The 17,648-nt window shown below is 30.0% G+C and overlaps 1 protein-coding gene across 5 annotated transcripts in view; it reads left to right on the forward strand.

Moving 5' to 3' along the window:
• Cog1 (conserved oligomeric Golgi complex subunit 1) overlaps positions 1-17,648 on the forward strand; it is a 51,951-nt gene that overhangs the window by 2,364 nt on the left and 31,939 nt on the right. For 3 of the 5 annotated variants that reach the window (XM_087169499.1, XM_087169495.1, XM_087169498.1), the window contains exons 2-14: positions 3,692-3,782; positions 5,303-5,347; positions 5,421-5,487; positions 7,285-7,388; positions 10,889-10,958; positions 11,033-11,200; positions 12,562-12,603; positions 12,687-12,773; positions 12,860-12,896; positions 14,251-14,349; positions 14,429-14,488; positions 15,755-15,820; positions 16,757-16,838. In XM_087169499.1, coding sequence (XP_087025625.1) covers positions 3,700-3,782; positions 5,303-5,347; positions 5,421-5,487; positions 7,285-7,388; positions 10,889-10,958; positions 11,033-11,200; positions 12,562-12,603; positions 12,687-12,773; positions 12,860-12,896; positions 14,251-14,349; positions 14,429-14,488; positions 15,755-15,820; positions 16,757-16,838 — 1,010 coding nt within the window. In that variant the 5' untranslated portion in view covers positions 3,692-3,699. The other 2 variants (XM_087169496.1, XM_087169497.1) reach the window with 2 other exon arrangements.

The following is a 17,648-nucleotide window of genomic DNA, read 5'->3' on the forward strand; positions in this document are numbered from 1 at the left end:
ACAAATCACCGAAATACGAGGAGTTTTCATTTAAATAAACTTTTACTTTAAGAATGAAAAATTGCAAAAGAATGTGCATAAATATTAGAATTTTCTGTGGGGTTCATAATTAAAATTTTGACGCCATCCTCCATCTATCACATTTTCTGAAGTAGTTTAAAAGAAGAGTTGAAACCTCTTTCGGTGAGTGAGAAAAAGAAGAGTTGAAACCTCTTTCGGAAACTAGAAACGGAGATTTTTGTATAGTGTTCTGTGGCAGATCGCCATGTCCTGGCAACTTCTAGGCATCAACCCACCAGATTAAAAAAACATCATGGAAACCAACCAACTTTAAAGGTTTTCAGATTCTTTCTCTTACCTCCAGGCAAACCTGTAAATTTTTTTTTTTAAATTTTCTTATTCAAAATAAATTTGGTATAGTTGGCTTGGCAAATCAAGGTACAGAAATTTTTCCATTCTGTTTTTAATAAAAGTAAAATGTTGGACTCACAAATGTTTACTCTTATATAATTTTTAAAAAATGCAACTGCTCGTCTGTGACTTAAATAGTTGTTATGATGAAAATTACTAATGTTGTATAAAAGAATTATAAAATGTGGCCTTCTTTAATTTCATTGACACATACAGTAGATTGATTGTTAATACAGGATTCCAAGTAGATCACCGAAGTCAAGCATCACTGACTGTGGGGATATTTCCTTATCGTGATCTGTCACGCCAATTACAGTCGCCAAAGGGCCAAATAGATTTTAAATTTGCATCTCTCTTTTTTTTAAAAAAAATAAAAAATATCATGTAGATGTTTGGCTGGAGGTCTGCAAGTTTTACCTTTCGAGTTGATCTCTTTCAGTGATGTCTTTTTTTTTTTTTAAGTTTCTTGCGGACTGCTGTCCGGAAGTTGATGGAAATCTCTCCTTGACTGCTTTTAGTGTGCGGGTGGGTAACTACTTTGATCAGCCCGCGATGGGACCAAGGATATATGGTATTGGTCCTTGTTAACTGTTATACCCTAAAGTCTGCCCAGCTACCGAATTAGACAGGGCCGGATTTAAGCAAAGCTATTGAATGCAGTTGGCCCCTTATATATTTAACTCCATTTTCAATTCATCAAGTGCAAACCCATTATTTTTTTATTGTCAATTATTAAACATCAAATTGTTTTACATGATACTGCATTCGATAATTACTAGATTGTCAAAAATATCATCATAGTTTACCTAATGTGGGCCAATGCCTTCCTCTGAAGATTTCTCCATAATGACTTCCAATTTACTTTTAATATCCAATTCTTTTTATTAATTGCATAAAAATCAGACTCCACCGAATCAGTCCACTCCATGCTTTCTTGTTCCAGTGGGTCTAAAAAGCAATATCTTTTATATTATATTGTCATCACTCATTCGAATTATGTGGGCCATCCAATTTATTTTTATGTATTTAATAATTTCAGGTTGTTTTTAAATCTTGTACAGTTCAAAGTTAAATCTCCTTCTCCAATTATTGTTTTCATTTACGCATTTGAGTATACTCATCAAAAATCTTTATCTAAATATTGCAATGCAATTTTCCTCCAGTTTCATTGTCCAAGCTTCAGAAGCATGTGTCAAGACCAGCCTGACAAGAGTTTTGTAAATTAAAAACTTGGTTTTTCTTGAAAGAAACCTAGAATTAATAAATTTTCTCAGCCCTATTTACCATTTAGAGTTGGGTTTTTATTTCAGGAGACATTCTGTTATTAATAGTAATAGGTAGAAATCGGTATTAGAAAAAAAAAATCCAAGAAATATTGCCAAAACGAAAGAAAATTATAACACTACATCAATTTACAATGGAATCAGCTCGAGTTGTGATCGATGAAGTGAAATGTTTGATTTAAAATGTTCATCTACAATTGATTTTAAATTTTCATTACAAATTAAAATGTTCATTACAAATTTGGGTAGATTTTATTTTAACCAAATTTAAAAAAAGTGTGACATTTTTTTGCTATAAATCTCAATTTTGAAACAAAATCCCATTCACAGTCAAATTTTATTAAAATGTAAAATATTTTAATGTAAAATATCTAATGTAAAATAGATATTAAAAAAGTGAAAAGAACATATTTCCTAGAGCGAGTTGTCTTTTAAACTTTCGTAATTTCTAATTTTTTTTATTATTATCCAGTTAAAATTCTAGATAAAGTCAGTCATTATCAATTTTTTTTTTTTTTTTAATAAAAATAGAAAAATCCAAGCATTTCTTTCCTCTCCAATGGACTTCCAAATTCATCTTTTGAATATAATTCGGAAGGAAAAAAAATTTGAAAATTCTGCAGAGTAGCAAAAAGAACTATTTTTCAAAGAATTAATCTTTTTGCAAGAACTCTGCAGCATTCTATGACAATGTCACTGTGTTGCCCCGATTCTGCTACAGGGCTTACTTAAACATGTATTTCTAATTCATATTTTTGATTCCCATTGTAGAATCACAGCGACATTGTTGCAGAATGTTTCTCATTTTGCAGAAAGAGTTTTCCTTTGGGATGTAACACAAAAACTTGGGTTTTCTTTTCTCTAAAAATTTTAGAAAGATTTTTCTTTTCTGCATAATTACATTCAAAAGATGCCTCTCTCATGCATAAGAGGTAAAGAAATGCTCATGATATTTCTATTCTCATTTGAGAATAAAAAATGATAATTGATACTGACTAGCTTCAGCTTGAGATTCAAATGGACAATATATAAAAAAGTGTAATTGTATTTAAAAATCGTGAAAGTTTAAAAGATAGCTCACTTTAGAAACCATGTTCTTTCATCTTTTTTTAAAGACACCATATTTTACATTTAAATAACATGACTATGAGTAAATATTTTGTCAAAAATTCAGTGTTAAAAATTATAGCAAAAGAATTAATCAATGCTGCAAATTTGTCCTTTTTTTATGAATTTGGAATAAAATTGATCCAATATTTTAAACATATTACACATAGGAAAATTTTAACTCACACATTTGGGTTTTTATTTTATCGCTCACGACTCACACCATGCTCTGATAATTTTTCGAACAACTTTTGCTACAAATTTGTATATTTTTTTTAAAAAAATATCCTGGTGTCTTCCACTGCTCAGTTATTGTGGGGAATGTAGAAATCTACTATGTCAACCTTCAGAGCAGCGATGGTTCGGGGAATAGAGCGTTCACATTCCAATAAGATGAACCGGGTCCGAATCCCAGCAACGGTTGGTCGATACGAATTCAGCATCCACCTTGCTGACGTGAAAATATCCTCAGTGGTAGACGGATCATGGGTTAGAGTCCTTTTGATGTCAGGCTAACCGTGGGAGGTTCTCGTGGTCTTCCTCTTAATGTAACGCAAATGTGGGTTAGTTCCATCAAAAGATCCTCCATGAAAGCAAATTTCTCTCAATTCAGGAGTTCCCTTGTCTTCTGGATTGGGTTCAAAATGACAAGGCTACGGAGTTGAACATTAGTTGTTGTACACCCAAAAATTGGATTGGCTGTTCAACAACAGTTATGAAATAAAAATAAAATCTCAACCTTCATCAATCGAGATGTACCCCAAGATGGAGTCGTTAGCATTGATGTTTAACAATTGTAGTGGTAGTTACACGCTGGATATTTTATATAGACAGCCTTCTATATTTAATGTTCTTAATTTTTTATTTCTGATAATTTTTTTATTTTCCAGATTGTAAAATGAAAATGACAAGCGTAGGTACAGATGGCTTGTTTGAAAACCATACAGTGAAAGAAATACAAGAGATAGAAAAAAAATTAAGGTTTGTCTGTTTAATATTTGAATAAATTGATTCAATTTTAGTTTATTTGTACCGTGAGTTTTAATGAAAATTTTGAAATATATTTTAATTTTCAAATTTAAAAAAAAAATTTAATATTTGCTTAGAACTTGCTATGTAGGAAACACTATGTTGAAAATAAATAAGAGTTGTTTCACTATTTTATCTAAATTCTCTGAATATTTAATTATGTTAATTGCATCCTTTAGCGGTAGCGCTTCGCGCTGTCGTGCCACAGGTCCCTGGTTCGATCCTCGGGCCGGGCAAGGTTCACTCAGCCTTTCATCCCTTCAGTGGGTCGATAAAATGAGTACCAAGCATGCTTGGGAACTAACACTGGGGGTTCCGCGTTCGGCTGACCACCTGACCGGAACATATGCTCCTGCACCCCAGAGCCCAAGGTCAAGAAAACTGAGATGGGCACAGTCGGCCTTGGCCCTCTTAATGGGCTGTCGCGCCACTGAGTTAGTTTAGTTTAATTGCATCCTTTAGTTTTGGTTTTGTTCCCCGTGGCAGAATCACGGTGACATTGTCGCAGAATGATACAGTGTTCTTGCATAACAATTTTTCTTTTGAAAAGTAATAAAATTAATTACTTCTCATCTATCACGCATTTAGATAATCTTTTTTTGACACGCTTAATTTACCCTGATAGCATCAGAAATCGATGTAATGTTTCAATTGTATTTTTGGCAGTTATTGATTTTCACATGGGTTTTGAATATCCCGATATATTTCAAACAATATGTTAAATTCGAATGGTGTGTTTGAGTTTTTAATTTTTAAAGCAATTATTTTATCAAATTTTTGGCAGTTATAGATTTTGATTTTTCCATAGTTTTTAATCCGATATTTTTCATACGATATTATTTATAACAACAACCTAATCTATTAATCTAAATCAAGTTTAGGACAGGTTAAGGGAATAAAACCCACCTGTCCTGTCCAAAACCAGTTTAGGACATTTCAGGGTTGAGGTTCCCTGGTCCAAAACCAGTTGAGGACCAGGGAACCTAAACCCTGAAATGAATATAAATAACAGCATAAATCAACTAGTGGTATTTGTTCATCGAATTCTATCACACATAAAATTCTTCAAGGTGAGTAATATGGCGTAACTACCACTATAAATATTAAATACCTATTCACTAGTATATAAGACATGTTAACTTGATTTTATCTTGAGGTACCTCTTGATAGATGAAGGTTGACATGGTCGATAATTATATCCCCTTAAATCTGACATCCAAGCAGGGGAGGTTTAATTTTTTTTTTCTTATGCAATTGATAGGAACACTAACAGTTAAGAATCACAAAAGAATTGTGTATAAAAATACATTTATTTATAAATATATTGTGTATAAAATACATATAAATATATTTTTTTCAACTTTTTTTTTTTTTGAGTGAGTTATTTTATTCTTATTATTAATTTTTTTGGTAAACTGATGTGGCCTTTTTTGAATTTGTGTATCTAAGATGTATCTGTTATATTTTCTTAGAAATGATATTGAGAGAAAAAAAGAGGAACTTCGCCAAATGGTTGGGTGAGAAAACATTTGAATTTTTCTTATTGATTTATTCTTTTGTATATGTGTTTACAATCTTTGTTATTTTCAGAGAGCGCTATAGAGATTTGATGGAAGCAGCTGACACTATAACAGAAATGAAACTGATAGCTGAAAATGTAAGTATGAAACCATATTTTCTGGTGTACAATTTTTTACTTCAATGTGTCTATTTGGTGTATAAATTGACATCCAAATTCAGGTTCGTCAAAAAGCAAATTTTTAACAAAATAAAAATGCAATTTGTTTCACTGAATTTACGATTTTATCGCACTTGGCAAGGTGGCAAATACTTAATATGGGCCCTAAATTTTCTGAAATCTTCAAAATGCATGTCAATTTGTGTGTTTTCAAAAAACAGAGCTCAGTTTATTGATGTTGTAGTTCACCTAAATTCTTGATATTTAATTAATTCAAACTGAATTTCTTAAAAAAAAAAAATTGTTTTTAATTTCTAAAGCAAAACTTAGGAGTTGAAAACTCATTTTTCTATTTTATCATATTTTTGAAAAAGTCAATGTGAAAAAATAGTGAAAATGTCCTAAAAATGCAACATTTAAATAAAAATTTTGATAAAAATAAATAAGTGAAAATTACGAAAAATTTAAATCAAAAAAAAAAAAAAAAATTCATCTTAATTTGTAAAATAAATTTTGAAACTGTCATTTTCATTTTTACACAGCACATCTTGCATTTTCAGGAAAAGTAATGATGAAAGTAAAGTAAAGAATTCCAAGTCATTCTAAATTCATAAGAAGAATTAAATTAAAAATAATAAAAATGAAACATTTTCATTGAATGCATGGAAAAATTAAAATTAAAAAAATTGATTTTTCGTAAAACAAAGCTTTAAAACTGCTAATCTCAATATTTTTATGCAACCACATTTTATGGAAAAAGTAACAATAAAATTCAAATTCTGCCTGTATAATAATTATAACTCTTTTAAGAAATGTGATATTTCCAATTCCTTGGGTAGTATTTTGTGGGAGTCTGGAGATCCGTCTTTGAACTGCCGACCCAATTTTTTTTATTTACGACTAATAATTTTTCAACTCTGTAGCCTTGTAATTTTGTACCCTATCCAGAAGACAAGGGAACTCCTGAATCAAGTATTGGGAGAAATTTTGCCTTCGTGGAGGACTTTTTGATGGAACTAACCTACATTTGCGTTACATGGAGAGGAGGACCATGAGAACCTTTGACGGTCAGACTGATGGTAAGAGGGCTCTAACCCGTGATCAGTATACCATCAAGGATATTTTACATCAGCACTGTGGTCGATGCACGCTGGATGCAGTCATCACTGGGATTCGAACAGGTTCACCTCATTAGAAGGTGAACGGTCTATTCCTTGAGCTATCATGGCTCGATAACCATTTTAGAATTGATGATTTTAAAAATTCTTTATTGAGTTTTAATACTTATTTACATCTTAGGCTCTTACTTATTTACATCATACTGTTTGGTGCATATAGCCTACTTTTCCATTCTCCTAGGTTTCTGGCTTATTTTAAATTTTATAAAATCTGTTTGCATTTGTATTTGCCAAATTTTTCTTAAAGTTAAGATTCAAATATGAATATTTATTACATTATGGTAATCAGAACTATTTTGTTCATGTAAAGTAAGTCCTAACACTTTTGTTACAATTTATTTATTTATTTTATATTTTTTTGGAACAATGAACTAGGCATAAATGGGTTATATATGTAAAAAAAGATTTGTTGGAATGTCAAAAAATTTTATATTTTAAAAAATGTTTTTGTTATGAAAATTCGCAGTTCAAATTTCTTCATAAATTTTTTCTAATGGTAAAAACTGGAATCTTTCCCAATCATAGGAGATATTTGAATAGAATATTTTTAAATATGTAATGATGTTATATAATCTGAAATAATGGTTCTGTTTTTCAGGTCACAACAAATGTTAAATCAATTGAAAATCGATGCACACAACTGCAGAACAGCAGTCTCCAAAATGGTATCCTCTTTGGTATCCAAGACAAAGTTTTTGAAAGGTAACAATGCTAAACTATAATTTAATACATTCGAATTTGCTTATAATAACGAGTCCTTGTTTAATGAGATCCCAGATTCATTAAAGAAATTTAAAATATTTGGTTGGTACAATGTTGAGTTCATCGGAGTATAGCTCGCTTTTAGCGAGCAAATACCAGACAGAAATATTTTTATGATTCTGTTAACTGGTTTAAAGTTTAATTTTTTCTGCTGGATTAAGTTCTAATATCAACCAGGGATTTTTTTTTGTTGTTTCAGTTGGTTTTTGAATCCTAAAATAGTGCCTCATGTAAATAATTCAAGTTTAATCTATATTAACATATTATGGAAATTATTTCTACAACTAAACTGAACAAAAAGTACAGGTAACAAAATTTGTTATTACTCAATGTGTTTTGTTTCACAAATCTTAGAAAATACATTTATAACTAATTAAATAAATAATAGCAGGAAACCCTTCTATGCTAAACTCAGTTGACTTCTAATCCTTACAGTGAACTTGTTGCTTTACTTTATTCCCTTTCCTACTAAATTATTAATATCATATCGTGTTTCCATTGTAACAAAATTAAATTTAAGTCTCTTAAAGATCCTATACCTTGCCAGTGCATCCTTTTCTACTTTGGACGAACCAAACTATCTATAAAATTTGGAACACAATAGATATCAAGAACACAACAAATCATCAATTGCAACTTATAAATGGAATTTTGAGCGAAAATTGACAAATTGAATTTCAGCACTGCCCAAGTTATTGTCACTCATCTTGATGCACTGGTCATGTATTTTGTCTATATCTGGTCTCAATAGTTTGTTTTTTCATCTTTATTTTTCTGTTTTTGTTGGCAACTTATATGTTTCAAATCACTTTTGGTTTTTCTCTTTCACAACTGGGAAGTCTTGAGAATGGGCACATATTAACATTGTCAACTTTTTATTTAATTTTTCATATTTTTTTAAAGTTAATGAAGTCTTTTAATCAAATGCAATTATAACTTGTTTTGTTTTATCTGAAGTGCACCTAAAGCATGCTCAGCTGCATTCAAAACTACTCTTGAAACAAAAAATTTGTTTCCAAAATGCAAAATTTATTCCTAAAAAAGTGAAATAAACTAATTTTTTTAACAAAAGTAAAATCTCTGCATTGTTAATTAATTGCACTGGGAAAAAAATAATTTTTTTTTTTTTTTTGCATATATGCAAATATTTGATGTTTCCTACTTGGGTTGCGGAGCGGTAGTAGCTCAGGGGATAGAGTATTTGCCTTCAATTGAGGTGAACGGGGTTCGAATCCCAGCGATGGCTGGTTGAAGCGAATTCTGCTTCCGGCTTGCACGGACCGCAGTGCAGACAGAGAAATATCCTCAGGGGTTGATGAATCATGGATTAGAGTCCCCTTGCTATCAGGCTAACCGTGGGAGGTTTTCCTTTCCATGTGACGCAAATGCAAGTTAGTTCCATCAAAAAATCCTCCACAAAGACAAATTTATCCCAATACTTGATCCAGGAGTTCCCTTGTCTTCTGGATTGGCTTCAAAATCACAAGTCTACGGAGTGGAGCATTAGTAGTCGTTAACCCAAAATTGAGTCAGCTGTTCAATGGCGGTTATAAAATAAAATAATTGGAGTGTAGAGATTTAAAATCTGAAATTAGTTTTGTTCCTAGAGCTAAAAAAAAGTTTTTTTAAATGACGTTTTTAATCTGTATTTTTTTTTCAAAATGTACGAATTTTAAAGCTTTATATATACTGGGTTTGCGTAAATGTTGTGACAAATTTCTGGGGAAGTTTTGGGCACATCATCAGGATTGCATAATAACCCGTGCCCTGAAATGTCGTCATACGCAGCTAGGGGTGCTTCCCTATTTTGACCTCTTCAGAAGCACCAAAAAAAAAAAAAAAACGTTCATAATAGTAAAACTCCCCCAACAAATGAGGATATTTCTGGGCATAGATTATTTGCAATTTTAATTCGGACGATGATGTGCTCTCATTGTTTGTCCCCTAGTTTGTCATTTTTAAACTTGTACTCTTTGACAAAAAATGTCATTTACAAAAATAAAAAGTGTAGCTTTGAGCGAGGAACATATTGCAGATTTGAAATCAGGTATTTTAAGATCTGTTAAAAAATCTTATGTAACAGAATGTTTTTTTCCTCCAATGTTATTAAACTTGCATTAGAAAATGAATATGTTTTTGCAAATTAGTTCCAAGTTAAATAAAATAATGTTCTTGTTAAGTCAGAATATATAATCACTGCGTTACATACCTGCCTACTCTTCTGTTTTTATAACGAAGACGACTATCTATTTTTCGACTATCTCCTGTTTACCTTTATATTCTCAAATTTCTCGGTATTTGTTGAAGAAGTTTTCTTTAAAAAAAATTTGCCGATAAAATATCCGCTGATACTAAGAATACTTCCTATTATTCCTCAACAGATGGTGCTATTGCCAGTACTGCAATGTGTTGATCATTTATAGTTTAAGTAATTATAAATAATGGTTAAAAAAATCTTCTTTAGATTAAGATTTATATACATATTTTTTGCTTTGCTAAATATAAGTGCTTATTATTTTCAATTTTTAATTTCTCTTTTTGGCTTGCATAATTATGATTTATAACGAACTTGTTTTAAGAATTCATTATTATTAACCCTTCATTATTATAATGTCGTAATTATTAACCCTTATTTTGACCTGTAACAAATTTATCAAAATTTAACTCGTAGCCTGAAAAATGGTGCTAGTAAAATCTCCGTTATTTTATTTCTCCAACATTGGCAGGTATGGCATTAGATCAGAGAAATTTTTCTTTGCTTTATGTATTTTTGTCATTTTAATTTTATTCTTGGAGAGAGTTTGACAAAACTTGAGCGTAGAACATGAGGTTAATATGAAGAAGGAAACAAAAACAATCTGTAGAAAAAGCAACCCATCAGAAATTTTTGGCCAAGATGGAATATTCCAAGAGTTTAAAAGAAAAAAAAAGTTAATAAGATTCCAGAAAAGCGATGGAATCTTATATTTGAGCATTCCAAGGTTTTTCTTACTTAGATAACAGCTGTACTTGCTCGATACTCTTGTCTAATTCCACTTGACTATAAATTCCAATAACTGAGTTAGTCCATCTGTATGAGTGATTTTAATATGTTGATTTTCATCGTCACTGTCTTCGTCATCTTTGCTAGATTCATTTTCATTATTGACGATATTAACAATCTAATCGATAATCTCAAAATCCAGCAGCTTGTTTTCCTGGGTATTTAGAAGATAAATTTCAGAATTATTTTTTTTTGTGAGTGGGGGGGGGGTAGTTTTAAAAATAAACTAGAACAAAAAATTCAGTTAAATAATAATATTCAGTCATTAAAATATTCAGTTAAATCGCAAACTCAGATAATTGGGACTCTACCGTATTACCTAGAATCTTCCTTTTTAAAACTTAGCTTTGTTTTTACTCCCCTCTAAAAAGCAAATAAAATTTTCTTTTTATTCTAGAAAGAAAAGCAAAGAATTTCTTTATACACTTGCATCACAAATCAAAATACTAATGGATTCACCAACAAAAGTATTTATAATTTTTTAATCGTTTTAGCTTAAGTGTTGTTATTATGATGTAAAAATTCTTTTCTCTTTTGTTAGATTTGGAATTCCATTGAAAGCAAAAATTTCATTGATTCAGTGTGCCTGTACTTGCTGGCGAGGCACATTCATTCTCTTCTTATTCTCAGTCCAGATTACTGTTCTCAGTTTCCTCTCATCAACAGGCAATGGTCTTCCATAGCTCAGTTCAGAACTGTTTTACTGCAGGTAATTTTTACTTATTTCAGTAATAAATCATAAAAAAAGTCTTCTGCTATTTTATCAATACAAATTTTGGTTAATACTAAACGATTTTGATTGCATTACTAAAATGAATAAATTATCAAAAGTGGAGTAAATTTATTTTACATTTTCGGACTTGCATATTTCAATTCCTTTAAGATGAACCAATATTTATTATCATGACTTATTGCTCATAGAGGGCACTATTTTACAAATATATTTCATCAAAAAGGAATGGAAACACTATATAAAACGGAGCGATGCTGATGTTGCAACTCAATTTCGTTTTTGCTTCTAAAATTGTTTGATTAATGTCTATTGGTTTTTAACCCTTAAAAGCAGCTCACCTGGATTATTCTTGCACACTTGAATGTTTAAAGAAGAAAGAATGCGATGAACGGACTAACACTATCGGTGACACCACGGAAATGTCTCAAAAGTGGGAAAGGAGTTCTCCTCTCCTTCCTATATATATATATATATATATATATATATATATATATGTATATATATATATATATATATATATATATATATATATATATATATATATATATATAAATATATATATATATATATATATATATATAAAACATATGAAGCTTCAGCTAATCTTTTTATGTAATTCCTTTCCTGTAAATCCTTTTCTTAATATATATTCAAAACGAACTGCTCTTTCCAGCACTTTAAAATTCACATCCTGTCTTGTAATCTATTTATAGTTCACGTATATATTAATTAACAGTTTGACATTTTTCCCTTTGCTAATTTGTGAGTACCCCACGATCTATTTAATCAATTACAATTACTGACATTTCCCTAAAATGAGACATTTTGCGAATTTACTTTGCAGGATTTCCCTAACTTTTATTGAGGAGCACAACGATTTTGTGTCTCGCTCATGATTGTTCTCGCTCTATTAATTGTTAAATAAATATTGTGCCCTCTTTCACTGCTTAAGACCTGTTTTAATCCTTCCCACTCGGCAACGACGTTTTATATATATATATTATTAAAAGAGTCTGAATGATCTGAACCCCACAAAATGAGAATCAAATATTTGATTAACTGTAAATTTAATTACGCAAATATCGAGCCAAAAATTGAAGGGGCTGTGTCCCTTTATTTATAAAATGTAATGGGACTAAGACCACCTCTGACCCCCCCCCCCCCTGGTCCCATGGTCCTTCAACACTATGCAAAAACATGTACTGCCACCATTTCATTTTGTGGTTCCATATCATAAGTTTCTTTTAAAATTTTATGTGACACAAGTTCTTTGTCTATACTTTTAAACTTGTGTTAATAAATACTTTTTTTTCCAATCTTTTTTGTTTAAATTTTAGAATTCCCAGAAAGTTTTGGAATCGCAAGAGGCTGAACCTGAAGTAGATATTTTTTTATATACATTTTTCATTATTTTTTAAATTATTGTAGGTAAGCATTAATTTGGTTGTGTTAATTTGGATAGGATGTCTTAGGACCCATATGCTGTTTGTGTTTGCTCACTAATTCCTCACTGCAGCACATATTCTTAGAGTTTTTAAATACTCGTCAGGTAATGTTTGCTGTATTACAGTTTTATAATTTTTTTTTTCAGGCAGGAAATCTTTATTTAATTTTGTTTCTTTGTCATCCTTACAGAATGTATTGAAGAATATTTTTCAAGTTGAAAAAACTGGTATGGTGTTCTTCATGCTATTTTTCTTTTTCTGTTAAAACTTCATATTGCTTAACACGGTGATTCTCAACCTTTTATTATTTATTTATTTTTTTTTTGTTGTGGTACACTTTTAACGATTTCGAAATTTGACGGCACACAAAGAAAATCATTTGTAAACAAATAAATTGTTTACTTCCCTATAATACACTGTGTAAAATAGTTTATGATAAATAATTCTGAATATAAAATAAAATCTGTACTACAAAAACATGTTTATTAAGGGGTTGAATAGCTCTTTTGACTTGGGCAGTTCTTATTTCGCCTTCTTTCCCTTGCATTGCATAATAGTTCTTTTGTTTTATTTTTTATTTGTTATTCACTATTATTTTTTTGCTAGTTATTAAATTATTTTTTTTTACATTAATTGTTATTTTTCGTGATTCCTTGTTAAATTGTTTTTTTTTTTTTGCTAATTATTGTTTTTGTTTGTTAATTATCCTTTGTTAATTTGTTTTTGCAACTATTAATTGTGTAGCTTATTTTTATTGTTAGCTTTTATTTCCTTTTGTAAGCTAACATTTAGCTTGCTTTTTTTATTAATTAATAGTTTTAATAGTCCTTAAATTTCCTAAGATTGTCTAACTCAGGACTATCGCTGACAAAGATGTTTACGCCGTTAAAGCGTTGAAAAATTATAAAAGTATATGTATTATACTTTTCTTTAACTTAAACTTTACTAAAAAGCATTAAAATTTTTACCATATCATTTCAAAAATTTGGCTGTGCACTTTAAGAATTTGGCTGAACACAAAAGTACTTAGGCACAGTGGTTGTGAATCACAGTAGTTATATAATAATTGAATTTGACCCTCAATTTTTAAGCGGTCCTATTATCCTATTTTATGTGTACATTTCACAAAATAATTCTCACTCATTATTAAAATAGCAGAAAATTTGAAGCTTTTGAAAAATAAAAGCAAACTAAAAGGTAATCTGCATATAAATTTTCTTCAAAAAAAATTTTTTTTTAATGTATAAACAACTTGATAGCTTTATTTTATATTTTAAACTGAAAATTATGAGAAAATTGACATTCAAAGATGCATTTTTAAATAAAAATTGCATATATAAACAAAAGATTTAAAATTACTAAAAAATTCATAATATAGAAGAATATAATATACTGAAAAATTCATTCAAATAATTATTTGTACTTCACAAATGCATAATATTATAGTTCCTAGAAATTGAGAACTTTTTGTAGATTAAGATTTTATAAAGAGATTATTTGTAGATTAAGATTTAGCCTGTAATTTATGAGATTATGATACATTGTCTGCATAATGAACCGTTTCTTTCTTTTTATTTTTAGCGAGAGACCAAGTTTGCCAGTTTGTCAATGTTGTACAGATGACACTAAAAATAATTTATGTTCTCTTTTATCCTTCCAATGAAAATGTTTCAAATAATGGTATTTATACATTTATTTATATGTTTCATTAAAAAAGTGCTTTTAGTTAGCAATTTTAATAGTATTTATACTTTTCTAGGTTTGGAGAGAAATTTACTGTATAATTCTCTAACGAAATTAATAAGTTCCAAAGAACCAGGTAAGTAAACTTATTGCACATCTAATTTATTGTACTGCTAAGTCTTTATAGTGAGGTTCCTATTCACAATTTTGGCTGAGAAACTGATTGTTAAATGTGACACTGGGCAATGTATCATCACTCTAACATTGCGATGTTTCTTTACACTAATATTTTGTATTTGGTGTTGTGTTATTTCAAATTCTTACACTTTTTGATTGATAAGTTTTCTTGAAATAAACTCAATCCTCCCTTACAAAAAAATGCTATAATTCGTCTAATTATCAATAAATTATCTATATTTCTTTTAAAAAATCAATAAATCACAACAGGGACCTGATAAATTAAAAATAAAAAAAATTCAATAACTTGTCCTGGAGGGGGGTTTGCAACAAACATTAATCTGCCGCTGCTTAGGTCAGTAAATAAGTAATTATGAATATAAAAATCAAAATTAAAATGCGTATTGTGATCATTCATAAAAATCTTCATAAACAAAAATATAAAAACTTTGCTGTTGAATTCAGAAAGATTAAAAACTTAGGAACAGCTGGCACTATAATGCACGTAACATCCCAGTCATCCCTTATCGTAAGTTTAATTCATTACTATCAATAAAAAAAAGAGGAAAAAGCTGTTTGTGCGAGTGTACGGTCATCCATTTCATGGTCAGGGAAAATACTCATCGGTCGCACTTGTAACTGTTATTACGTTTTCAGAAATAGTACTCATTGTCATGCGTTGTAGACATCGTAAAACACCGCATATATTTTGGTAAATCGCAATTTTCGATGCTTTAAAAAAGTGCTAATCCAAACATCGGATTGACGATGATTACATAAAATCGAAAAATGTCTCACCCAGTCCTAGTTAAATGAAAGGGCTTCTTTGCTGACTGAGTGCTGTTCCATATTCAGGCAAATATTCAGTTATTAATCAAGTTCTTTACAGTTTTTGTACAAAAAAAACTCCTGTTGTACTTTAGACAAAAATCTAACAGGATTAAAAATCTCGAAATCTAATATGCTCAATAAGTTTAAAGGGTACTTTTTTCATTTTGCTAGCAAGAGTAATTTCAACTATTTTATCTTTTTTTTAAAAATAAATAAAAACGTCACTTAAAAAAATTAATGAAAAAAACAAAAAACAAATATGTAACAAGAACAAAATATTGAAATTTTTCCTTATTGATAAAAATGCTATTGATGTTTTCAGTAACATTGTATTTAATTTAATGTTTTATTAATGAAACAGAGCTTTAATGCATTTTTTAAAAATTTTTTTAAGGTCCTGTATCAATGCTGGATTTGAAATCAAGTGCAATATATAAATTTTTACCTAGCAGCATTACAGGTAATAATTTGCTTTGAAATGTAGTTTTTTTTTTTTTTTAACTCAGATTGTTAAACAGAAATAATCATGAAAACAATCATTGATCATTTTCACTCTGTATTATATAGGCGAGAAACTTTACAAAATTACAATGGGGATTGACTAAAGATAGTCAGCATTTGGAAGAAACAAATTTCTTGAAATTATGATCTTGTATGCATTTTATAACCAGCGTTGAATAGTCAACCTAATTTTTTAGGTTAATGACTACTAATGTTCAATTCCGTAGCCTTGTAATTTTGAACCCAATCCAAAAGACAAGTGAATTCCTGGATCAAGTATTGGGAGAAATGTGCCTTCTTGAGGACTGTTTGATGCAACTAACCCACATTTGCATTGCATGGACGAGAAAGCTACGAAAACCTTCCAGGGTTAGCTTGATGGCAAGGAGACTCTAACCCATGATCCATCTACCATTAAGGATATTTTACGTCTGCACAGTGCTCCGTGCTAGCCGGATGTGGTATTCGTATCGAGCAGGCATTGTTAGGATTCAAACGTGGTTCACTTCATTTGAAGGTGAATGCTCTATCCTCCGACCCATCTTGGCTCAGTCTTGCATGTAGTGGCTAATCGCCTATTTTTTTCTCGCATAAAAGGAATATTATCACAAAGAATCATACACCGAATTTTAGAGTGTGTGAAAATTCCACATTTTTAAAAATTACGGCTTTGAGAAATTCGTCATGACTAAGGCAAACTGATTAATTTCTTGGGATTATTGATTCACAGTCACAAATATACTCTTCCTTTGATCATGTTTTTCTCGCATTATTTACTTATTGATATCATTTTTCAAAAAATATCTTTAAGCCGGTGTAGTTATTTACAATTACAAGATAAAAAAATTTTTAATAGAATTTAGAACATTTCATTGATACTGAAAGTATTTTTCAGATTTCCGACCCATTTTAACGACTTCTCTTGAACAATGTGGAATTGAATTTCTTCAATCAAAGTGCACTAGTTGGCTTCAAGAGTAAGTTTTTTTTTTTTACTTAAGTTAGTTTTAATTTAAGTCACCAATATATCTTGGTGAACAGATAAATTTATGATCTTGGTATGACAGTAAAATTTGACATGATGAGTAGTGTTTTAAAAAATTTCTTAAAAGTGCTTGTTTTTTGTTTTCATTTTTTGAAAGCCCATAAAGGTGCATTTTTCATTGGGTGTTTTTAGAAAGTGCCTAATTTTCCTTTTTAGGGAATAAGATTTTTTTCTTTACTGTGTCGATTTTCTGCATATTACGCAGAAACCTGGTTTTCACATTGCTCTATTCAACATTTTCACAATTAATTCAGCCACAATCTATTTTGGCTTGTCGTCGGTGCGAAACATGTAATAGCACCAATCCTGTTACATGTTTCATTAAATAATTGTTGAGTCCGCAGGTGTGTCTACTGAGCTGTTATTGGTGAGATTCTTGCATTCTCATGTGCAATTCGGCTGCACTTTGCAAGATATTCTCAATTTCAGGCCTCTGAAATCAAATGGGAAAATCTCTCAATCTTTTTATGGTGGCTAATCAAAAAAATTATTCTTTGTCTAAAACTAGTTTTTTTTTTTTTTTTTTTGATCATGTAAAGTGTTTGAAAATTAGTTTGCATTTTGTTAATGTATATAGTGCTTAAAAATATTTTTTAAGTGCTTAAAAAGTACTTTAAGGGTGCTTATTTTTTTGTTGAGAGATTTGGCTACACACCCTGATTTGAAATTCTCTAAGCAGTTTGAAAAATAAGTTAACACAAAAGTTTGAAAATACAATTAACGCAAAAATTAAATTGCTGAA

The sequence above is a fragment of the Parasteatoda tepidariorum genome, chromosome 8, assembly GCF_982258835.1.
Source record: "Parasteatoda tepidariorum strain Cologne lab strain chromosome 8, Ptep-v5.0, whole genome shotgun sequence".
Classification (NCBI taxonomy): Eukaryota; Metazoa; Arthropoda; class Arachnida; order Araneae; family Theridiidae; genus Parasteatoda; species Parasteatoda tepidariorum.